This window comes from Bos indicus x Bos taurus, chromosome 8 (genome assembly GCF_003369695.1).
Source record: "Bos indicus x Bos taurus breed Angus x Brahman F1 hybrid chromosome 8, Bos_hybrid_MaternalHap_v2.0, whole genome shotgun sequence".
Classification (NCBI taxonomy): domain Eukaryota; kingdom Metazoa; phylum Chordata; class Mammalia; order Artiodactyla; family Bovidae; genus Bos; species Bos indicus x Bos taurus.
This window is the reverse complement of record NC_040083.1, coordinates 5,403,142-5,428,369: the sequence shown is the minus strand read 5'-3', so window position 1 is coordinate 5,428,369 and position 25,228 is coordinate 5,403,142. Positions and strand designations below refer to the sequence as shown.

Here is a 25,228-nt window from a genome sequence, read left to right as displayed (position 1 = left end):
AAAGACGGAGAGGTCTAGCGTCAGGTCTGGATGCTCCCTCAGCTAAAAGCCAGATTTACCTCTCATAAAATCCTGATGGAAGACTCACGTGACACCCTCTCCAAAAAAGGCCTTAGATTCAAAACTTGATATGAATTTTGATTTACCATCAGCAGACACCATCTTTTCCCTTGTTTCTAACTGTAATAAATCCCTAAATTTACACTCAAAGCTACTGCAATTGTCAAAGTATTGACAAAAAAAAAAAGAAATTCCCCAAACTTTCCAAACATTTTCTAAAAGTTGCAACATGGTATCTACCAATCCTTGGTACTAAGACGAATTGCCCACATTAAATTTAAATTGTCCCTCTAAACCCAAGGCATGTAGAAAACACTCCTCTAAAAATACTCTGTATTAATGAGTTACATTAAATCTGACAATAAGAGCTCCAATTAGCTTACATCATTAGCTTTCTTAACCTTCTATGAGCTCTTAATGCTTTTAACACTCTGTACCCTAAGCAAATACTGTAAAATAAATAATCAAGTCATGAAGCAATTAGTTGGACCATTACAGAAATATTTAATTAGACCATCAAAAAGACCTTAAATCCATTTACAAATAAGAAAGCTGAAAACTAAGTCTAATTGCCTTTACTATAAAATTTCCTAACTACATAGTCTATGAACAAAATTTATATTAATATTAACCCAAAAACTCAGAGTAAATACAGCAATAAAGGATGAGTTTTGTTAACAACTAAACTGTTTAGCCTCTTCTTTAAAACTTAATACTGTAGCCTACAGCTCTGGTACAATCATCTATTTTATAATCCACTCAGATACCTCCCCAGTAAATGACAGATTTATTCCCCATTCATTAGGTGTATATTCTTCAGACACCAAGTAAAAATGATATTTCCTCTTAACTGGAAAAAACATTTTAACTTTTGAGATTATAGTTAAAGCAAACGTACTACTCGATCGTTAGCCCTATTAACTAAATGCCAACAAATTGAGAAGTAATTCCTTTTTTCTACTTTGTTGAATTCTGGGTTATCATTCATCTACAAAGAAATTACTACAAATTCCATATAAAATACTATACATCACAGTTAATGATTCTTTGTCAAAAAAGATCAACAGAAATCCAGGCATCTTTAAAAAATTATGGAAAAACAAATTATACTCTTGTACAAAAACATGCTGCATCTTTGATGGCTGTTTCTTATACACAAAGGTGAGGTCTGGGGAGAGACACAGGGTGGGAGCAACTTCCTGTCTGTGATCTGAGAGTCTTGCTCAGAAATCTCTAGCTTATACATATAATTACCATGATAGTAATTCATGTGGGTTAAAGCAGAAGATTCATGTGGGTTAAAGCAGAAGATTATTTCTGTACAGGTGCATGTTACTCGTAAATAATCTGTGTGTAAGTTACAGAAGCCCATTTAAGTTAGCTTAAGCAAAATGGCATTTATTATAAGGATGCAAGCAAATGTCATAGAACCTAATTTGCAGGAAGAATGGGTAGGTCTCGGGGAAATGAGAAGGTTCTCAGGCAGAAGCAGAATTGTTTCCTGGGCTCGTCCTTCTCTGAACACCCTTCACCTCTGCTTCTGGGAAGAAAGTCCACCTTATTCCTATCTCTGATGACTGGCTTCTTCACCAAGACTTCTAGGTTTTCTTCCCCAAACTTTGCCCTGTAAGTCAGTTCAGTTCAGTCACTCAGTTGTGTCCGACTCTCTGCGATTCCATGAATCGCAGCACGCCAGGCCTCCCTGTCCATCACCAACTCCCAGAGTTTACTCAGACTCACGTCCATTGAGTCGGTGATGCCATCCAGCCATCTCATCCTCTGTCGTCCCCTTCTCCTCCTGCCCCCAATCCCTCCCAGCGTCAGGATCTTTTGGTCCACAAACCTCTGGGCTCTAATGCCTGATGATCTGAGGTGGAACTGATGTAATAGTACAAAAAGTAAAGTGCACAATAAATGTATCGTGCTTGGACAATCCTGAACCATCCCACCAACGCCCATCTGTAGAAAAACTATCCCATTGTTATAGTTGGGGACTGCCACTAAGTGACTGTGATGCTTAGAAAGCTGATCATGGTGCCGTGTCTACAAACCACCTCTAGAGGACAATGCCATGTGACTCAAAGGTCCCAGGACCAAGGCTGTGATTAATCTAGCTCAGATACGACTGCTCCTATCAGCTGTGTCCGTGGGACAGGGCCATGCCTTCCCCCATGGAGAGCGACAGACACCAGGCTGTGGCCTCAGGTCCGTCTGAGACAATGCTATCCAGAGGATGACATTAACCACTGGCACAGACAGGAACACGGAGGGAGAGAGGCTCAGGCGGGTGCAGCCTGATCCCTTCCCTAAACTTTAATTCTGCTGCCTCTCAAGGTGATGATGACCACACAAGAGCTCACCTGCACAGGCAGAAGTGACACCACCCCAGCCCGCTCTGGCACCCCAGGCCTGGAAGCTGGGCCACTGTCAACGTCTGGCGATTCTGATACCCCTCAGGACAGGCCCCAGGTGTGGAAACTAGGAATTGTTCTGGGAGGGAAAACGAATATGAAGACAAGATGAGACAGCTTCAGCTTGAAGATTTAAGTAAAAAGCAACAGGACTCTTCTGCTTATAAAAATGACATTTAGGCAAGAACAGGGCTAAAGGACAGAATCGTAATGGACCAGCAGGACGGAGAACACCCGTCAAACTCCAAATTCTGAACCAAGAAGACCTTCTTAAAGTCCAAACAAGAATGTTTCTAGGGCAACTGAATAAGGCTTCTTTGTAATACAAAGTACACATAAGAACACACGCCATCTTGGAATAGTAACTACTTCCTTCTCCCTCCAAATCTGCAGTTCCTACCTGCCCCCTTCCCCACCACACGCACCCACACCTGCCCCCCAGCCTGCCAAAGTCCTCCCTCTGATGATGAGCCCCAAAGTGCACTCTCCTCCACAAGCTTCTCTTTTCTACTTTGCAGGTACCATTCACTCTATTTGAATCTTGTTGTTTAGTCGCTAGCTAAGTCATGTCCAACTCTTTACAACCTCACGGACTGTGGCCTGACAGGCTCCTCTGTTCATGGGATTCTCCAGGCAAGAATACTGGAGTGGGTTGCCATTTCCTTCTCCAGGGGATCTTCCCTACCCAGGGTTCGAACCTGCAGCTCCTGCACTGGTAGGCAGATTCTTCACCACTGAGCCACCTGGGAAACCCTCTATTTTAATACTTAAGGTGTAATATTAGTTTCTTCACATTCACCTGGTTCCACAAACTAGGCTGCTCCTTTCCCGGTGACACAGCCTACATCCTTATCAGCTTTGCTTCAAGACCAAGAACAATGAAAGACACCGACAGTCTAAGTGGCTTTTAGATGAGTCACATAAATAAAATAAACTCAAGAAAGGCTCAAGGAAATGTATAAACAGCAGTTTCATAACAGGTTTCAAAAGGAAAGAAAGGGAAGCCCAAGCTGCATCCTTAACTTGGAGGCTGTGAGGATGGAGGCGAGCTCTTTGCGGTCCTGGTGCAAGACAGGTGAGGAACCTGGAAAAGAAAGCCTGTTCCTGTCTCCTGGGGAAGATAAACCCACATCAGGACCAGCCCAGACCTGCTCTCTGAGTTCTCTCAGTGCTGCTGCTGCTGCTTCTGCTGCTAAGTCACTTCAGTCGTGTCCGACTCTGTGCCACCCCACAGATGGGAAGCCCACCAGGCTCCCCCGGCCCTGGGATTCTCCAGAAAAGAACACTGGAGTGGGTTGCCATTTCCTTCTCCAATGCATGAAAGTGAAAGTGAAGTCGCTCAGCCGTATCCAACTCTTAAGGACCCCATGGACTGCAGCCTACCAGGCTTCTCTGTCCAAAGGATTTTCTAGGCAAGAGTACTGGAGCTGGGTGCCATTGCCTTCTCCATCTCTCAGTGCTGCTGGGCTCAAAACCTTCAGGCATGAACTTTCCATACGAGGACTTTAGACCCAGCAAATACCGCACTTCTCATTCAACTACTGTCTCTCCACTCTAGTCTTCCCTTCTCTCTTTGACCCTAGCTTCGGGAACTCTCTCAACCTTTCTCCCTGGACGACTGTCTCCCCTTTAGGCTTTGCCAACGGAGGCACGCAAGGGAGGCAGGGAGGCTGACAGGAGAGATCCCCTGTTTGCTTGCTATCTGAGTGAAGGCCCTTCGCCACAGCAGCATGGATGGTTCCAGAAGCTAGCATTTACCCCACTCAGCCCCCACTCTCATTCAGCCTCATGACACTCTAGAGAGACAGGAGGCCAGGGCCCCCAGCAGGCTGCCCCTATGGTCTGAACCCCGAGATGCAGGCCCCCTGTGAGCTGCCAAATTCTGATAGCCTCAGCTCTTCCTGTGGCCACTCCCCGCCCCAAGGGTGGGAGCTCTTCTTTGAACCACTTAGTTTCAAGATCTCCACTGTGTTTCGTCACTTCTCCACTGTGAGACCTACGGCTCAGTGCTGCTATGAGAACCCTTTGCTTACTCCTCCAACGACCCATAACCCTTTCTGCGTGGTTGATCACCTTCGCCAACCCTGCAAAGGCCAGACCTCCTCCACGTTTCTGACCTAAAACATCAGACACAGGAGGGACTGTTCCAGTTAGCAGGGAAAAAAAAAGACAAGATAAGAAACCATTCCATCTATTAACAATCCAACAAACAACAGGTCAGGATTGTAATAACTCGTAGTAACTCAACGTGACGGCAAACTTCCTGAAGGCTTGTGTTAAACAGTGCTGCTTGGTGGGTGCCTAAGTAAAACCTTGTCCTGTTGATGCGAGCTCAGCAGACAAGCCTGAGAGTCTCAGAACCAACAGGTGACACAAAAAGTAACAGATTTTAGGGACTTCCCTGGTGGTCCAGTGGTTAAGACTTTTCCTTCCAGGTCAGGGGAGGGTGGTTTTGATTCCTGGTAGTGGAGCTAAGATTCTCATATGCCTCCCAGTCAAAAAACCAGAACATAAACAACAGAAACAATATTGTTACCAAATTCAATAGAGACTTTTTAAAATGGTCCACATAAAAAAAAGTAACAGATTTTAAGTTTGGGTCAGAAGATTCCCAGAGAAGGAAATGGCAACCCACTCCAGTATTCTTGCCTGGGAAATCCCATGGACAGAGGAGCCTGGTGGGCTATAGTCCATGGGGTTCAAAACAGTTGGACACGACTTAGTGACTAGATACCAGATACCAAAACCAAGATGATCTTTCCAGGGAAGGGGAAGTTAGGGAGGCCTAAAGGTTGAGTGACAAGTGGCTTTTGACCCCTGTTTTACAACTTTATCATCAAAAAAAAGCACATGTTATTATCCTGTGGCAAAGACCACTATTCCTCGCAATTTCCTTTCTCTTCTTCCATCTCACTGATTAAGTCCTCCAAATCTCACAGTTTCATCCATGTTTGTGGCTATGTAGACTACAGATCCATTCCCAGCATCCCTCAGAGTGAGGACATTTGATCAGCCGGACGTAGCTGAAGGTGATGTTACAGATGGAGCAGCCACCCCTTTCTGCATCCATCTTTCCTACTGTGGGGACACAGACCATGAGTTAATGACCGAGCAACAAGGCAGAAGGGGCACTGATGCCAACGATGTCATGCAGGGCCAACCAAGACTGGCTGGGTCATTGTGGGTATTTACGTAGCTGGGAAAGTCCTAACGTTTTAGACTTCTGTTACACTAGTCAAATCTGTATTTTGATACAAACCCCAAACATCTATGCACCACCCTCACATTCACATGGAACCAGGAGAGCCCTCCCTCTTCCCCGGGACAGCTGGGAAGACGGCAAGAGCCCTCTGTCTCAGAGACCTCCAGAGGCATGTGCTCACTGAGCAGGCACTGAAAACGGGCAAGACAGATGATGCTAATTTTCAACACAGAACTTCCCTGGAGCAAAGGAAGAATATCTGTGATTACTGCAGGGAGTTTTTGAAATAAAAGGTGGTGCTTTCGGTGTGAACGTTATTAGATGCATATTTTAAAATTAGAAGCTTCACTCAACCTTGCTTATGTAAAAAAATGTATCCACCAAATATTTATGACGTGGCTTTGATTTTCTGTGCCTATAAAACGTCTATAAAAGTATTTATTTGGTTTAGTGGACCTGCTTTTATTATTTTCATGATACGAAATTAGTTCCCAGGAACTGAAACATAATTTATATGCTGGACATCTAATTCTACATGAATAGAAATCTAATATGGGTTATACCTAAAACCGTGTATCTAACAGCCCAAGTCAAAGAACCACTTGTGTTGGGATTCCCTGGATATAATAAATTCTTAAATATAAATACTCAGACTTATCGGGCTGCTGAAGCAATGGGGCAAGACGTAGGACAAGCCAAGCAGGGTTGTTCTAAGAGACCTACTTGAACTGGTTGCTAGGATTTTTCTGTAATTGTGAAGTGTGTGCCGCATATAAGAATTTAACAACAGAACTGAAATCATGTTTGATGAATAATACGGCAGGATCAGAGAGCTGTTGGAGAGCAACACAGGAGCTCACCAGAGTTTCCTAAGATGATCATGTGGTCCTCGGGTCTGAGGACCAAGGATGAAGTGCAGGCACCACCCGCAGACAAGGAGTGTTTGTCACTGGAACAGAAGCTTGTAGAAGGGCTCAGGTCTGTCTTCTCCAGCCAGTAAGACACGGCTGATGAGCAGGAGACCGAGTCATCATTATTATTTAGTTGCTCAGTCATGTCCGACTCTTTGGGCCCTCATACACTGTAGCCTGCCAGGCTCCTCTGTTCATGGGATTCTCCACACAAGAATACTGGAGTGGGTTGCCATTTCCTTCTCCAGGGGATCTTTCCTGACCCAGGGATGGAACCTGTGTCTCTTGAGTCTCCTGCATTGGCAGGTGGGTTCTTTACCACTGGTGCCACCTGGGAAGCCCTATGCAAGGACTAAACAGGCATAATTCTCATTTTTAAACATTCCTAGTATGGGGAACAATATCTGAGAAAAATCAGAAGTGGTGGAACTAAATCAGTAAAAAGAAGATTTAGTCTTTACAGCACAGAGACAACAGGACCAAGACCAGTAAAGTTAACGATGCATTTACTAAGCCTCATAATTAACCCCACAGTGGTGACTTCAAGTTCTTAACGCTCATTCACTAAGTGGAGGTTTAAAAGCTCAGACTGCTCAGCAACCACAGCTCAAAACTACGTGGACGGTGCCCGGTGAGAAAGAGCGGGAGACAGTGGGGTGCACGTCCAGCACAGACCAGAGGCTTGTCCAGCTGTGTTCGCCTTCCAATCACTTCTGTTTTTCTCCATCTAACTGTTGGCTTAGCCAGGATGCACCCAAAATTAGTTAAACAGCAACTTTTATAAAGCATCTAAAAACTCAGAATCATATTGATGCTTTTTATTTTTTGGTAAGGGACAGGTGGAAAAACAACTCTGCAAATATGATTATACACGATGATGTCAGATCTGTGATTCCCAGCACACTGGCATTTCTTTTTTCTTTCTAATATCCTCTTTCCCATAAATCACCTCCATGCTAAAATGACCAGATGTTAAAAGATTAGCTTACAGAACTATATCCTAGAAACAGTATATAAATTGAAATATTTCTACAGTAAAATTTTTAAAAAGGCAATCCACAAAGTAGTGCACGCATGGTCCACCCCTGTGCTGTGCTGTGCTCAGTCACTTCAGTCGTATCCAGCTATTTGTGACCCTATGGACTGAGCCCGCCAGCCACCTCAGTCCATGGGATTCTCCAGGCAAGAATACTGGAGTGGGTTGTCATGCCCTCCTCTAGGGGATCTTCCCCACCCAGGGATAGGATCCAGGTATCCTGAATTGCAGGCATATTCTTTACCATCTGAGCCACCGGGGAAGCCCTGGATTATTGCAAAAAACATGAAGCTGTTGAATCTCCTGACCTTAAATAGAGCTTGTCTCCTGCTTGCCTGTTTATGCGAAACATGTTCTTTTTTTGGGAGGGGAGGCAGATTTTTTCTTTAATTTTTCAAAATTTATTTTTAATTGAAGGATAACTGTTTTACAGTATTATGTTGGTTTCTTCCATACATCAACATGAATCAGCCACAGGTATACGTATGTCCCCTCCCTCTTGAACCTCTCACCCTTCTAGTTGTTACAGAGCCCTGGTTTGAGTTCCCTGAATCATACAGCAAATTCCCACCAGCTCTCTATTTCACACATGGTCATGTATGTTTCCCTTCTACACTCTCCATTTGTCCCACTCTCTCCTCTCCCCTCGTGTCCCTGCCACCCCTCACCCCGCCTCGTGCTGTGTCTACAAGTCTGTTCTCTATGGACAGACACATTCTGATTAGAAGACAGGAGCCAGGCCTTGCAGTTGCACCAGGAAATAAGCCTCCCCACAACACAGACGTGGCTTCCAGTACCTCCTGGTAACTCATCTCAGAGAGCAATTCTAAGCTGAGTATGTCTGGGCTTCAGGTCTCTTCTGCTTGTGCCAAATACCCAACACGTTTCAATCCCCTACACTGCCTGGGACAGGAAGTATTTACGAAGGCTTATAAATCATTCAGCTGTAGTCCCTGTATTCTGAGAACCTCAGGGAAGTCTCTTAGTGAGTAACTGCAATCATCCAAATCTTAAGGATGCTAGCTTCCCCCGATACCCACCCCTGCAAAGTGAGCTTTCCCCATCTTTATTTCTGGGGCTCATTTTCCTTCACTCCAGCAGTCAGGCAGGCATCTAAGAGAGGGGTCAACACCCCCAGGAGTCCCCCATGTGCCCACCATCCAGTCTCTGGACACTGTACATTCTCCAGGTAGACAAATGGGATTCCAAGTGGTGGTGAGCAGATAGGAATGCAGGTTTCTGCTTCACCACAGACCAGTCAAAGCCTGCTGCTTTTGTTTGTTGTTTTAGGGTGTCAGTTGTCAAACAAAAGCAGCTATGAGGAGCAGCACTGGCCCCTAGATTTAAGAAATAAGTAAATCGAATACATATCTAAATGGAAGGCACTAGAAATAAATCCAGGACCAGACTTAATAAGGCATTGCACATTTTCTGATCTTTCTTTTTTTTTAATCCATAAAGACTCTGACAAGTGGACTCATGCCTCATCATCTGATGAGAGATGGTGGGCATGGAGGGAAGTGGATTGAAACCTTCACTTGCAGGGTGTTAACACACTAAAGCATCACAGTATGGTTTTCATTTTTTTTTTCAATAATGTTATCAAGTAATGTTGCATGTTCCACTTGGTAATTTTAATTTCATTTGACTTTCATCACTGCATATATGAGGCAGTTTTAAATGAAGCCCATGCCAACCGAGGAAAATCGGCAGTTCTTTGGCAGAAAGGAATCTCCTGCAAGAACACTGAATCTTTCATGTTACTTCTGTTTCTGGTCAATAGGTCACAAGAGGCAACAACTTCTTAGAGCATCTTGTCAAAAAGTGAGGCATGTAAGAGCTGTGGGGGGAGGCTGCACAGCAGTAACAGAATGAGCAGAAAGGTGTAGAAAAGGGTTGTCTCTAAATTTAGAAATGAAATTTAAATTTTTCATTAGCACCGACTCATCACGAGAGTTATGGGTGTAACTGTGAAGGCTCGGTTATCTTAATTAAAAAGAACTGGGTATTTTCAGAAAATGTGATCTCTGTGTGTTAGAAAATTCTGAGTAAGCCTGCTGGACTTATCATTCAGAGGCAACATGCTGGGTGCCCAAATGGCAGGCTGGGGTTTTCTAGCTACTCTGTGGTCAAGAAAACATAAGCCTGACATTTTTAACCTTGAAGGAATTATTCTCATATTCAGTACCCACTGGAACCCAGAAACACTGATCAACTTCTCCACAAATGTCTCATAACCAAAGAAGGAAATCTTCTGTCCAAGGGAGGAAAAACTAGTTGAGTAAATTTATTTTCACAAAGAAGTGAAAGACATAGTAGGAAAGGCATCATAATTCATTAGAAAATAAGAAGAGTGAACGTGAATATATTACCTCTGCTGTTACCTTAAGTTTGCTTTTCTATAATATTAAAAACCTATTCCTCAACGGTCACGACAACGTCCTTTCAGGTACTGTCTGCATTTTATCAGCCCTTTGAAGCCATAAATCACTACACAAGATATGTCTGCTTTCAGACACAAGTAGCTGGTATTTAAGCTAAAGAAGGAGATCCAAATCAGAATACAAGTTGCAAGCCACTCTATCTTTGGGAAGTGATTTTTTTTTTTTGCCAACATAGAACAGAGACTTTAGCGTTGACTTTTTCTCTTCACGTTGTCAGTTAATCGAGCAGAGGTCGAGGATGATAACTGCGTCTAGGGAAACAGGCCTGCGCACTGCAAAACGGCGTACCAGGCTCTGCTGTGGCTTCTCCCATTCAGGCGCAGGTACGGCGGTACTCTTCCAGTGGCAGTGATTCATGGAAAAGAAAGTGAAGCCAGGTTCACTAAAGCCTTCCTCAGATTTCAAAGGGGACGATGAAGAGAGGATCTAAGAATACCCACGCGGAATACACATCCTCTGGCCCACTCTTTAGGCCATGCCAGCGCTTCTCAAGCTGAGAGGCAAGGAGGACCTGAGGAAAGCAGGGCCTTTGGGGCTCTACCATCCTTGCAAGTTTGAGGTTGCTTTTCAAAGTTTTCCAGGTTAACAACTGTGTTTATGTGCCCTCTACTTTATTTATTTCATCCAAAGTCTTTTTTATTTTATATTGGAGTATAGTTGATTAACAAGGTTATGTTAGTTTCAGGTATACAGCAAAGTGATTCAGTTATACACACACAAGTATCTATTCTTTTTCAAGTTCTTTTCCCATTTAGGCTATTACAGATTACTGAGCAGAGTTCCCTGTGCTATACTATAGGTCCTTGTTGGTTATCCATTTTAAATATAGCAGTGTGCACACGGAAGGAAAGCTATGACAAAGCTAGGCAGTGAATTAAAAAGCAGAGACATCATTTTGCCGACAAAGGTCCATATAGCCAAAGCTATGGTTTTTCCAGTGGTCATGTATGGATATGAGAGTTGGACCATAAAGAAGGCTCAGTCCCAAAGAACTGATGCTTTCAAACTCTGGTGCTAGAGAAGACTCTTGAGAGTCCCTTGGACAGTGAGGAGATCAAACCACTCAATCCTAAAGGAAATCAACCCTGAATATTAGTTAGAAGGACTGATGCTGAAGCTGAAGTTCCAATAATTTGGCTACCTGATGCCAAGAGCCGACTTACTGGTAAAGACCCTGATGCTGGGAAAGACTGAAGGCAAAAGGAGAAGACAGTAATAGGGGATAAGATGGTTAGATAGTATCACCAACTCGATGGACATTAGTTGATCAAACTCTGGGAGGTAGTGAAGGACAGTGGAGCCTGACAGGCTGCAGTCCATACTGTCATGAAGGGTCGGACACAGCTTAAGAGACTGAACAACAAGCGTGTACATGGCAATTCCAACCTCCCAGTCTATTACTCCTCCTCCCCAGATCCTTACATTTATTTTTTTTTAACTTTTTATTTTGTATTGGGGTATAGCTGATTAACAATGTTGTGACAGCTTCAGGTGAACAGTGAAGGAACTCAGTCGTACACACACATGCATCCATTCTCCCCCAAACTCCCCTCCCATCCAGGCTGCCACACTTACATTTATAGAAGTTATATGTGTCATGGTTTGGAGCTAAATGATAATTACGAAAAGAAGACTACCTCCATTTCATACTGAGAATGTACCAAGGTATTTGGAAGCCATTCTCTTTTATTAGCACAAATTTGGAATAGAGAATTTTAGAAAACTATTTGCTAAAAGTATTATTCTCTTGACCACCCACTAAGAGCTCCCTAGACTGTAAACAAATTTATTTTAATTGACCACCACAATGGAAACACTCTCCTGCAAACTTCTTTTATAAACACTGGATTTCGAATTCCTCAAGTCCATTATGAAGGGCAAGTTAATGAAATTGCATGCCTGTATTTCCCCATTCTACCAAGTCTTTGCTTAAGCACTAAAATCTAATTATATATTTTACATGATCAAAATTTCCAATCTTGACAGTGATCATTTAGCTTAAAAAACTAAACCCTCTACCATAGTAGAAAAATCTGCATATGTAATGAGATTTCAGTCTTTTCTATTCCATTATCCTAAAAAAGCACTTTGTCATCATTTGTTCTGTACCATAAATGAGCTTATTTGCCAAAATATCAAATGGATTTTTAAATTCATTTTAAACACCCTGACAAGAGTTAGTAGATTTTTGAACATGGGGTTTTAAACACTTTCTTTTACAGAAAAGATGTAAAATCCTATGGATTGTCAAGGTAAAAACACTAAGACTTACATGGGACACCTTGCTATATTAGAGACTATGAAACAAATTGTCAGATTAAATTTTAAGAAGCATAATGATCAAATTGTCTATAAGCTATGGTAAAATACTAAATTTCGTGATGAAATACTGGGAAAAGTGGGTTGGATTTAAATTGTCCCAAGTAAGCAGAATTAAAACCTCTATCTAATAAGTCAAGAATTGCAGAAAATGTCTCATATAAGTTTTCAAATGGCTGTATAAAGTAGATCTTTGATTTTTCAGATACAAGAGCCATGACTAACCAACTCCAGTCCAATATAACCTATCACAGGGTAAATTTTTCTAGGCAAACATTTTCCATCACAAGCATATTTTTCTTAGCAGCAATAAGCAATCAAGCAAACAAAAATATCTTAATTAATTTAACCCCACTAGGTCCTTAAGTCATTTTTGAAATGTTTACGCAAGTGACTAATGAGCCATAAATCTAAAATAGCAGTGGAATCTCCCTTCCAGTTTTCCATACCTGGACATCTTTACCCAGGTACCTTTGATATATTCTGGCAAAAATGAGGCTCGCATGACTCACTTAAGTGTAGGGATCATTTTGGTTTCTTCTGGGGGGATAAAGGAGCTATTTTATAGAATAAGAGATACTAATAATATGTATATGAAATATTTGGGCCTCCCAGGTGGCTCAGTGGTCAAGAAACTGCCTGCCAATGCGGGAGACGTGGGTTTGATCCCTGGGTCAGGAAGATCCCCTGGAGAAGGGAGTGGCAACCCACTTCAATATTCTTGCCTAGAGAATCTCATGGACAAAGAAGCCTGGTGGGTTACAGTCCATAGGGTTGCACTGAGTCGTATTTAAAAAGACAAGAACTACAAATGCAAAAACCATGTGTAAGCTAGATAATCACTGAATGCGCAGTTTACTATTGAGCAGAGTAACATCCCTCCAAAGGACCAAATGTATTCTTAAACCCAGGGACCCAATAAAAGATTTAAAAAAAAGAGAGATTAGGTCATCTTTGCTATACTATTCTCATGCAGAACGGCTCCCAACAGTATGTGATTTAATTTTAATTCATCCAGTTTAAAATATTCTCGGTAATAACATATTCTGACTGCTTGGCCTGGAAGCCTCTTAGCAGGCTCGTTGGTATTGATATAATGCTGCAGCTAATTGTACCTTCTAGATTTGGGAGACTGGGCCGTTCTGCGGCAATTCTACAAACCTAATTAGATAATGCAAAGTTAATTTTTTCCTCAAGTTTCGGTGTAGCGGTTCTTACACTCAGTGAGCTGGAACAGGCCTCCCTACTGGTGCGTTTAAATGCTTCTCAGGAGCCACTCTTTAAAACTCTCCGAAGGCCAGGGAGCCCAGGAGGGAATTTATAATGGTGCAGAAATGAGAACGTTTCTCATTTTGAAATATTCAGGATCTTGGCAAATGAAGCAACTGCAAGTTAGTTCTCCCCTCTCCAGAAAAGACTGAAGGAAGCCTTGGGTAATTGCAGTTCAGCACGTCTTAGTGCTGCTTTAGGGATCACGGGACTGAACCAGAATTACACTGTAGAGCTCATTTCATAAAACTAGCACTACTGAAACTCTGAGCACACAGTTTTGTTATTGTTTCTTCCTTTGGTTACACATCAGCCAAATTAATGTATTATTAAAAACTAAAAATTGCCTAATAGCCTCAATATAAAATTCCTTTCCTTCCCAATTCCAAATATTAAAATGTTGTTCCAGCCACTGCTTTACAAGTTACTGGATTTCAGATTAAAAGACTGCTCCAAGTGTATTATCATCATATTTTAATATAATGTATATAGTATACACAACATATATGATCAAAATTACATGACTGTGGTTCAGCTTAACATACATGTACATATGTGTCTATGTCTACACATGGGTTGGGGCGGGGTAGGGGGCGGTGTGGAGAGGCACCTAATTAAGGCAGAAGAGAGATAACCCCACTTTCCAGGTGGCTCAGACAGTAAAGAACCTGCCTGCCAATGCAGGAGACACAGGTTCGATCCCTGGATCGGGAAGATCCCCAGGAGAAGGAAATGGCAACCCATTCCAGCAATGTGCCCTGGAGAACTCCATGGATAGTATTATTGCCTGGCAGGCTGCAGTCCTTGCGGTTACAAACAGTTGGACAGGACTCTGTGACAAAACAACCAACCTACCTCATTTGTGGGCAGGCCCTCTCTGGTAGTCACACTTTACTTCTCCAGTAAAACCTTCCTCTCTGATTTGATCTGTCGTTTTCCCCTGGGAAGGTGAGTGTTCCCTGCTTGAATGTTTCTCCTGAGCCGGTGTACCTGGGCATCCTGTTAACTGGATGCACCACAGGCCCTCCTCATCCCTGGGGCCAGCAATCGGTGCAGGCCCCAGGGGCTCTTGCATCTTTTGTTCTCCTTCTCAGCAGTTCTGGTCGAGAAACACTCTCCAGGTCATCCTACTTCTGTCTATAGCACTGATTCCCACTCTGGGCTCCGTGTAACCTGCAGACACCCCAACTCCACTGACCTGGAATCACTTTAGGCCCAAAACGCACAAATGTTTTATCTTCAGCTCCCAGCTCTACTCATCCTCTGGACCACAACTTTGCAGTCTTTACAGAGACTCATCTTCTAGACCAGACTTTCAAAAATCCAGTCCCTAGACTAGCAGCTTCACCTGGGAACTAGTTACCATCGCAAATTCTCTGCCCCACCCTGGACCTCCCGAATCAGAAAGTCTGGGCAGGAGGCCAGATGACCCGGGTTCTAACACACCCTATGGGCAATTCTGATGACTGTTCAAGGTTGAGGACTACCGCTTCAGACAGTTTGTTCCTTTGGAGGAACCAGCATCTGATCCCCACCACCTCGTCCAGCGAGCGCAGCTCCTGGTCCCACCAGCCACAATGGTAATTCTATAGTCATCACCTTCCTCCCCAAGCACTTGTTTTCCTGGCCCCCTCCTGTTTAAAGCTTGGCAGGAGCCACAGAGAGAGTTCTCTCCTCACTGAAATCCGGCCTCGGCATTGTTCCCAGATCACCCTGTGGAGCCAGCTCGGAACATTCACAGTATTCAGTGTTTCGGGCTCAGACTCTGTTTCTCTCTCCAGGTTCTCTTCCAGGCACCTGTCCCCAGGGTCTGCAGAGATCCTTTCTGCTTCTGCATGCCCATTCCCTATCCCCATGCACTTGACCTCCAACCCTCCCTCCCAGGGACCCGCTGTCTGACCACCCGCCAGTCCACCCCAGGCTGGATGCTGCTTCCCTGAGACCTGGGACCAGCAGCTACTGCAACCCTCCTTTCACCCTCTGCTACTGTTACTTGTGCATCTGGCCCACAAACTTGACAATCTAGGACCACGCGTAGCACGATGACCACATAATTCATCATCTGACCCGGAGCGTCCCTGAGGACACCTAGCATCCTATCAAGTGCTGCCCGCCCTCCAGACGGCTTGGCACCACCACGCGGGCCTTCTGTCTACTTCTCATGCATTCTGGCCTCTTCCACCCTCAGGGCGGCCCTGCCTGTCCCCTGGGCCAGCCAGGCTCTGCCCAGAGAGTTGCAGCCAGGCCTCAGCCACCATCACCCCTGCCTTCTCCTCCCCACCACTCAGCCTACACCACCTCACATGCTTCTGTCTGTCTGAAATGAACACTCCAGTATCTCTGTGGCCCCCTCCAGCACAGCCCACAGGAGCTCATCTGTGTTGTTAAAATCTGCAGGGGGTGGGGGGTTGGGGGGGAGTGAGAGGAGGGGAAAGGGTTAGAGGGCACAGCTGGTCAGGATGCCTGAGAATGACTGTGTACACAACCTTGGGCAGGGTTCATGGCTCTGTAACTCAGGGGCCTCCCTTCTACAGTGAGGATTACATGAGACTGCGCTAGAGGGTTATTACTACAATTAACATCACACAGGACTGACTGTGTTATCTGTTATCACCATGCATTTTACTGCTTTAGAGAATCACCAATGACCAGAGCACACGATGGTATTGAGGAGACAAGAGGGGTTTGAATCTTCCAATCAGGGAGTCAGAAGCAGAATGTCACCACACCCCAACTCTACCTTGGAGGCTTCCAAAACGCTGCTCTTCCTGCTCCACCAGAAACACCCCAATCCGGTTCCTTAGCCTCCCATTCAGCGCCTTCAGAATGTGGCCCAGACTTACTCTTTCAATCTTAGGTTCCACCACTTGTCATGAGTAAAACCAGCCTCCATTTGGTCTCACCAGATTCCTTGCATCCAGAACACTCTTCCTTGTGCGAACCCCACCCTGCTCCAGGTGGAGCCAAACGCTGGGCTCTGGCCTCTGAGCACCCACCTTCTGCAGCTGTGGTGGGACCTTTGGGTGGGGGTGACACCCCACTGTGGGTGCAATAGGGGACGGAGCCTGTGTCTGGGACACCCCTACGTCTCCAGCGCCCAGCCGGGTGCCTCGGGGGTCCTCCAGTCACTATTTAGGGTAGATGGAAGGGTGGAGGTTGGGAGGTACGGTAAAAAGGCCTGATTCATGAATGAAAAGAACACTGCTATTTTTATAGACAAATACCTTCTGTGTGGTCATTGGATCAAGACCTGAGTAACATCTTTACTACGTCAAAAGCTTTCCACCTCCTCTACGGCACTGAGTCTCTGATGCCTGGAGCGATGCCTGGCGCTGAGTAAATGCTCGGTGGGTATGTGACACTTCTACTGAGAGAGTGACTGCCGTGCTTACAGCGCAAATACTCTCCCAGCTCTCACGTTGTTAATACACCTTCTACCCTTTCACCCTTCCCTCTTCCACCTTACAGAATCCAAATATAAAAGCATTCCTGAGATTCCCTGGTGGTCCTGTGGCTAAGCCTTTGAGCTCCCACTGCAGGGGACCAAGGTTCCATCCCTGGTCAGAGAACTAGATCCCACATACTGCAATTAAGACCTGACGCAACCAAAAAGAAAAAAAAGTCATTGCTTTCATAGCTTCAGCCTGTGTCCATTCTACCCTAGAGAAATTTCAAATTCTTGATTTCACTAGTTTTCTTCTTCTGTCAGATTGTGCATTCTTTCTTCAGGGATGAAAATCAGAATCCAAAATACGAACAAAGACAACAATTGAGATTGAAGCTGAATAATCACAACCAGGTTCCAATGTTGGAGAGCTGTTCAAATCTTGCTGACCAAGCTTCTTCTTTTTTTTTTTTTTTTTAATAACTCAAGTTGGAAATTACAAATAATGTTTACAAATGGCCCAAGCTCAGAACTCTGATGTTCATTAATGCATTATTTTCTCTCTCATCTCTAATTTACTATTAACTGATCTAATGTAGTGTTTACCAGAACCAAACTGAAGCCGGTACCTTATCTCCCTTTTCAAGCAGCTGGTCCCATCACGAAATAGTTTCCCATATTCTGTTTCCACGCTTTCTTTACTAGTAATTGTGCACTCCCTGAACGGCTGTTCTGAGCCTTCTCCACCTGCTAAGGGAACATCCTGTGGCTGCTCCCAGAGTGAGGTGTCCTTACACAGACACCAGAGTAAGGAGGGGAAGGAAGCAAGGCCATGTGGGTGCTCGAGTCTTTTCTTCAACTAGGATGTGATCCCTTCAGAGCAGGGCTTTTCCTTGAGGCCATCTTGGTGCTCTCAGTGGGGTCTGGAGCAGAGGGTGGCGGTGTGTCCCAGAAATTAGAATTGTATTTTGGGTATTCATCCCTGAAGAATGAATGTACAATCCGACAGAGGAAGAAAAGTAATGAAATCAAGAATGTGAAATTTCTAGAGCTGAATGGACACAGCCTGAGGCTGTGAGAGGAATGCTTTTATAGTCAGGGTCTGTATAGTGGAAGAGGGACGGTGAGGAAGTAGAATGTGTATTAATAGCATGGACAGAGTTCTGTGAGAACTGGGAGAGTATCTGCACTATACTCATGGCAGTCACTCCCTCAACAGATGTGTCAAATACCCATGGAGTGTTTGCTAAGCCCAACCACTGCTCTAACAGGACTGATGTCTGACCTTCCACCACCGGATGGAAAATACTTCCACAGAATTGACAGGCACAGAAATTCTTAGGGATGTCTGCATTTTCAGGGCGCCCAGCCCTGCAGGGGAGAGACGTGGATGAAGGCTGCAGCACCGTGGAAGGGGAGGGAGAAATTCCACGAGCAGGAAACGTGACTCCTGCCTCTCAAAGACTCAGTGCTTCACAGGCACCTTTAAGAAATGCGACAGCTTCAGAGTCTCAACCCAGGAGAACGCATGTACGCAAAACTGCATTAATTTCAGGAAGCCCGTAGAACCCAAATTTCTTAGACTTGGTAACATGGGAGGTTTTCATTGCAAGAGTGGGAGAGGACAGCAAAACAGAGAACGACAGTGACAACACAGTGAGACAACAGTGACCTCTTCTGACGCTACACTTCTGCTAAGTGACAGCTCCACCCCTAATAAATGAGCTTTTGTTTGAAATAAAATATCATGGTCAAGGCGGAGAAGGCAATGGCACCCCACTCCACTACTTCTGCCTGGAGAATCCCATGGACGGAGCAGCCTGGTAGGCTGCAGTCCATGAGGTCGCTAGAGTCAGACACGACAGAGTGACTTCACTTTCACTTTTCACTTTCATGCATTGGAGAAGGAAATGGCAACCCACTCCAGTGTTCTTGCCTGGAGAATCCCAGGGACGGGGGAAGCCTGGTGGGCTGCCGTCTCTGTGGTCGCACAGAGTCGGACACGACTGAAGTGACTTAGCAGCAGCAGCATCATGGTCAAGGGCAGAATTTTTCTGGTTGAAACTGATCACAGCTGAGATAAAAGGCTTTGCTAGGGTAGAACCTGACCAACTGGGTAGTCAATTCAGTCACAGCCTCATTAACCAAGGCTCCTTTCCACTGGTCTCAGCTTATCACATAAAACCTCTCCATCTAGCAACAGTTCTTGAATGAGTCCTACTCTGCACGCCCTGAACCTAAATGGCATTAACAGTTTGACTTAAGCAACATTGGTACATACTGAGAACCACCAGTTCACATGCAGCTTCTCACCAGCACTGAATTTGTTATAGGAGAAGCACAGATCTTTCAACATCTCCATTTTAGACCTTTATTTTTGGAGGCTAATGATTCAATGTTAAACACTCAGGGCTGGAACCTTGGAGAAATGGTCTAGGAGATACTGTAATTTATTTAATTAAAGGAACTGTCTACACTTTGGAAGTGCTAAACAGATGGTTGTAGTACAAGCTGACCTTAAAATATTCTGAGAACAAAGCCTAAAAAGATAAGCCTTCACATTAAAACTGCAAAATGTAACATTGGAATGTACAGATTTCGGTCTTCAGAACCTTCCATGTAATAAACAACCTGTCACTTTGCTATCACTTATTGGGTGCCTCTGGTCACCTTCCTTCTCCTTCACTCCCATGTGCAAACACCTAGTCCTGGTGCCTCTGCATCTCCATTGAATCGCTCTTGAATTAACTGACTTTTCTCCCCTTCCCCTGTCACTCTGCCAATTCCATCAACATCACATCCCACCCGGGCTATTATAACCTCCAACAGGAATTCCCATCTGCTCCTGCTCTAAACCAATACCACCAGAGTGATCTCTTCAAAGCACAAATCTGATCGTGTCTCTCCTCTATATAAAAATCCTTCCACGAGCTTCGTCTTTGGAGTTGATGGCTGCTCTAAAGACCTGATCCCTGGCCTGGTCTCCTGGCACCCTCACTCTTCATGTCCTAATGGTTGTTGTTCAGTCGCTCAGTCACGCCTGACTCTCTGTGACCCCATGAACTGCAGCACTTCATGCTTCTCTGTCCTTCACTATCTTCTGGAATTTGCTCAAATTGCTCTCCATTGAGTTGGTGATGCCTCCAACCATCTCATCCTGTTGCCCACCTCTCCTGCCCTCAATCTTTCCCATCATCAGTGTCTTTTCCAATGAGTCGGCTCTCTGCATCAGGTGGCCAAAGTAATGTTCTAACTCCACTGGTCTTATTCTGCCTCCTTAGATCACCATGCTACCTCCTACCTCAGAACCTTTGCACATACTCCTCCCTCTCAGGCCTGCCCCCCACCCACTCCCAGATCAACAGTGACTCTTCTTCAGATCCTCAGACTCTAACTCAAGGGCCATTTCTTCAGATAAGGCTTTCATGCCCAAGCACCACCATTTGTTACCCGCTGTGGGTTTTTTTTTTCCACAGCATGTGGCACAGTTATTATTTATAGGCCTATGAAGTCTTGATTGATGTGATTTTTGACCCAGTAGCCTACATGATTCAAAAGGTTAGGGAAAAGGAGTATTTCCCTATCAAGTAGCACCAGGACGTAGGAGGTACTCAAAAAAGTTTGTTGAATAAATGAAAACGTATCCAACAGAGTATGATTTGAATGGTAAGATCACGTTTCACATCATTCACATCAGAGAAACAGCAAGAGGCCCAGAGATGAGAAAGTGACAAGAAATGTGTTTCTGTTGTCTTGACCATAGGTGACCTGTTTTGCTGATTAGATCTAAAGGAGGAAGTAGTCCAGAGGAAAAAGCACCCGGCTGCAGAAGACTTTTGTGCCTGGAACACTGAAAGATTAAGGCAGGAAGCTACATGTGGTGAACCCACCAGGACCAGCTTGCTAGAGTAGAGGCAGAATTTGTATTTGGTAAATGGGATTATTCCAGACTATCTCAGGTCATTTATCAGAATCCAGAAAGCCCTATAAATGGACCAGCATTAAGGAGAGGCAGATGTTTCACCATGGGTGGAGTATGTGTAATCATAAAGTAAAAGACCAGAAGGGGGAAGGGAAACTCAGGAGTCTTCCCTAAGTGAGATGTCCTTGGGCAGCTGCATCTCAGAAGCTCTTGGTTAGTTTTGAGCAGTAGTACCTTATTTGCACTCTTATGACTTATCCGTTATATCTTCAACTGCTTAGTTAACATATACCTGCAAACTTAATAAAGACATTTGGCTCTCCAGATACATAAAGCAATCTTCTTAATGTTAATTGTTTGAAAGTCTTACAAACCTAGTTTTGGCAAAGCTAGTTTCTGTCTTTGGCAAATGACAGAAATTATACTGGATCCACCGACAAGCTATATTCAATAAGCTGGACCAAAAATTAAGTTATAACCACCTCCTATAGCTATTAAATGAGCTCGAGGCCCAGTCCCTGTATTAGCAGTAATAAAAATATTTCAGTATTTCAGGACCTTGGGGCTGACACTCCATCACCCCTTTGTAAGATTTTGTCATCTGAATTACAGGACATTCTGAATATGGCTAATTCTGTCACTCTTTCCTCAGTTTCTCGCCCAGGAAATGGCGTTTAAACGTCTCCAGCTCTGTTAAAGGCCATTTGTGATCACAAAATACTTTCAAACAACTGCAGTATTCGGTAGTCCTTGGTAAGTCATTTTGAAAGCAAAATCATAAAGAGGTCACCATCACTCCACGAAAGTTGAAGGGCTTAAAACGACAAACACATTCAAAAGGAAAACTGGGTACTTTTTATTATCCTTAATTTAAATGACTTCAAGGGAAATCCCCCACCCCTCCAAGACGTTACCGAGATCCCAGTGCCATTAAGTCTTCCAATAGACGCTACAACTTTAGAGTACATCTCAAGAGTAAATCTAACCCCAACACAGGGGCAGGAGCTGATAAGGAAATCTCTTCCTACGATTCTTAGGGTTGAAAGGATGCCTGCTCACTCAACTTCCACACGCTAACTTTTCAGAAGGAAAGTTAATAAAGGGGACCCCTTGGATGCAATGCAGATGCTGTTTGCAGAAGGCGCTGGAAGCGGCACGTCTCCCACCCCACCCCACTCTCGGCCCCTCGCCCCGCCCCGCCCCGCCGCGGCCTGGTCGCCCCCTGCCCCCGGGAAGGAGGGGCGCGGCCGCAACGGGGGGCGCGGCCGCGTCAGCGGTCACCTACGTCCCGGGGCGCCGATGGAGCCGACGGGGAACGTCGGGCGGCGGACAGCGCGTCCGCAGCCCCTCGGCTCAAGTTAGTTTGGGCGCTCGGCCGGAGCCTGGGGAGGGGCGGGGAAAGGGGTGTTCCGGCCCGACGGGGCGGCCGGGAGAGGGGCTGCGGGACTGGGGGGCCCGGGGGTGGGCGAGGGAGGCAGGTCCTGGGCGAGGCCTCGGCCGCTCCTCGCCGGTCTCGGCGCCGGAGCCTAGGGGGCGGCGCTCTTCTCAGGGCCGGGGGCGGGGCCGCGCGCTCCCATCCCGGCGGACGGTGGGGGCGCCGAGGGCCGAGCAGCCGGGGGGCGCCCGAGACGCGCGGGGGCGGCGGCTGCCGGACCCCGGGGCCTGGTCCGCACCGGGCGGTGGCGGCGGCCGCGGCCCCCTCGCCTCCGTCAGGCCTGCACGCGCCACAGGCCGCAGCCCGGACCAGCCCCGCGTCCCCGGCCGCCGCCGCGGCGGTCCCGGCCCGGCCCTCCTCCGCTCCCGCCCGCGGTCCCCGCGCGGAGGGCGGCAGCCGAGCCTCCGCCGCAGCGTGGGGCGGGGAGGCGGGGGCCGGGCTCAGGGGCCCCCCACCCGCCGCGCCACCTGCGGAGCCCGTGCGCGACCCACCGCCCCCGCTCCCGCCAAGCGCGCGAACAAAACAAGTTGCAGGTCGCCGTCGCCGGAGGGGGGCGGGCGGGTCACTCACCCTCATCCTGCTCTGCGAGCTCGGCTCGTCCGGCCGCGGGGACAGGGAGGACCAGAGGACCACCAGCCCCAGGAAGCTGCCCACCACCAGCAAACTGCGTAAGAGGAGCCCGATCTTCAGCCTCATCTTCCTCCGGCGGCGAGAGGCGCACAGCCCGGCGCAGCCGCCGCCGCCACCGCTCTCCCCTCCCCTCCCCTCCCCTCCCTCCTTCCCCCTCCGCGCTCGCCGCCTCCGCCCGCCCCCGCCGCCCGGCGGCCGCCCTCCCCGCCGCCGATCCGGAACTCCCCTCGCCGGACGGGCCGCCCCTCCCCGCCCTCCCTCCCCGCCGCCGGGTCCGCAGTCCCTGCTCCGCCGCTGTCCGCTCGACCCCTCCAGGTCCTCCTACCTCGCGGCTGACTAACTTACACTCTTCCCCAGGGCTGTCCTCAGCCTCGGCCCCAACCGCTCAGCACTTGAATGCTGCCCGTTTCTCCCAACTTTTATTGTCCATTGAGGCTGTAACTCCGGCCCTAACGCCTGTCCCCCCCTGCCCCGCGTTCCCCCAGCCCCCGCCGCGGGGCCGGCAGGAAGGGAACCAGGAAGTCGGGGCTGCAGCTGCTGCTGCAGCTCCACGTGGCTGATTTATCGTCGGGAGGATTTTTTTTTTCTTATTGATCGTTCTCGCTTCTTCACACGGCTCCTTAAGGAGGTGGATTTGTAACCGCCAGGCCCGGTGTGATGTGCAAATATCACCGGACCGCAGAAGCTCTCTTGGAAAGCAGACGTGTCGTACGTCGTCGCCCTGCCTGGAGCTAATTAGAAGAAAGCCAACCTGGTGCTAAATCAGCAATATCTTGTTCAAGGGCTCAGTTTTATATATCCCCAGGACCGAGGATTTGGGGGGAGGAGGGCTTAAAAACAATACTTCACCCTCATCGCCTCCTAATTCAGTCCCCATTTTTGCCACTCATGGAGGTTCCTTGATTTGTGTTTTTTAAAAGCCTTTCTGCCTGAAACTTACATTACCCAGGAAGGGATATTGACAAATGTTTACTCATATGCCCCACCCAGAGGAAATAATTTTTGTGCCCCTGTCTTCCAATAAAGATGTCTGTCAGCTCACCGCACTGCCGAGTGCACATGATTATGTTATCCGTGTGAGATAGCCTAATTGCCTGATGCAAGCTGAACAGTTTGTTTGATATCTTATCCTAAGTTTGGGAAAGGTAAAGATGGATCCTTCTTCCTGTTAGTACAATTGTCTCTTACCTGCAGGTACTTTAAAACAAGTATTTTTAAAACAAGGTTGTTTAAATCTCTAGAATGACATAGAGAATTTGAATCATCAGGCTAGATAAAGAATTTGACCAGACCAACTCCATATGCTTCATGACTTGGGTTATAGTACCTAGTACATTGAGGAATTCCATAGATGCCCTCATGTCAGAATTTCCACACAACGTTTGCACTGAACAACAGCGGGAAATGTAGAATGGATGACAATATGGTCAGGTCTGTTCTTGGCTGGATAATTGTGCACAGTAATGCATGTCAGCCCAGTACATATAGCACCTGGAGTCCTGGCAAGGCTTGAATACAAATCACTGTCTGACTCAGCATTTTTATCAACTGCTTAAATCAAAATCAGTTGTTTTTCCTATACGACAAGGGAGACTTTGCTGAAGACCTTTTTTTTCCTTTTTTTTTAAATGAAAAACACCTGAAATATTTAATTGATAAAAGTATTAGTCATCTGGGTCAAGGAGAAAGTTACTGCCCACTCCTGGGTCAATTCAGGTTCGTGTGGGGATCTAAGCATTATCTGTACCCAGGTGACTCTGACCCAGCTGATCTGTGCTCCTCCTTCGGAGAAACAGTGAAAGGAAGGCGTGCTTGGGGAAATTTTTATTTAGATGAGAGGTCCTCAACCTCTGGAATCTAATGCCTGATGATCTGAGGCAGAGCTGATGTAATAATAATAGAATGCACAATAAACGTAATGCATTTTCAGTTCCGTTCAGTTGCTCAGTCGTGTCCGACTCTTCTCGACCCCACGAACTGCAGCACACCAGGCCTCCCTGTCCATCACCAACTCCCGGAGTTCACCCAGACTCACGTCCATCGAGTCGGTGATGCCATCCAGCCATCTCATCCTCTGTCGTCCCCTTCTCCTCCTGTCCCCAATCCCTCCCAGCATCAGGGTCTTTTCCAATGAGTCAACTCTTCGCATGAGGTGGCCAAAGTACTGGAGTTTCAGCTTTAGCATCATTCCTTCCAAAGAACAC

The 25,228-nt window shown here is 46.3% G+C and overlaps 1 protein-coding gene across 2 annotated transcripts in view; it reads right to left on the bottom strand.

Annotated features, from left to right (window-relative positions):
- GALNT7 (polypeptide N-acetylgalactosaminyltransferase 7) overlaps positions 1 to 23,163 on the bottom strand; it is a 136,003-nt gene extending 112,840 nt beyond the window's left edge. For both annotated transcript variants that reach the window (XM_027548945.1, XM_027548946.1), the window contains exon 1: positions 22,965 to 23,163. In XM_027548945.1, coding sequence (XP_027404746.1) covers positions 22,965 to 23,090 — 126 coding nt within the window. In that variant the 5' untranslated portion in view covers positions 23,091 to 23,163. The remainder of the gene's footprint in view (positions 1 to 22,964) is intronic.
- Between the last annotated feature and the right edge of the window lie 2,065 nt (positions 23,164 to 25,228).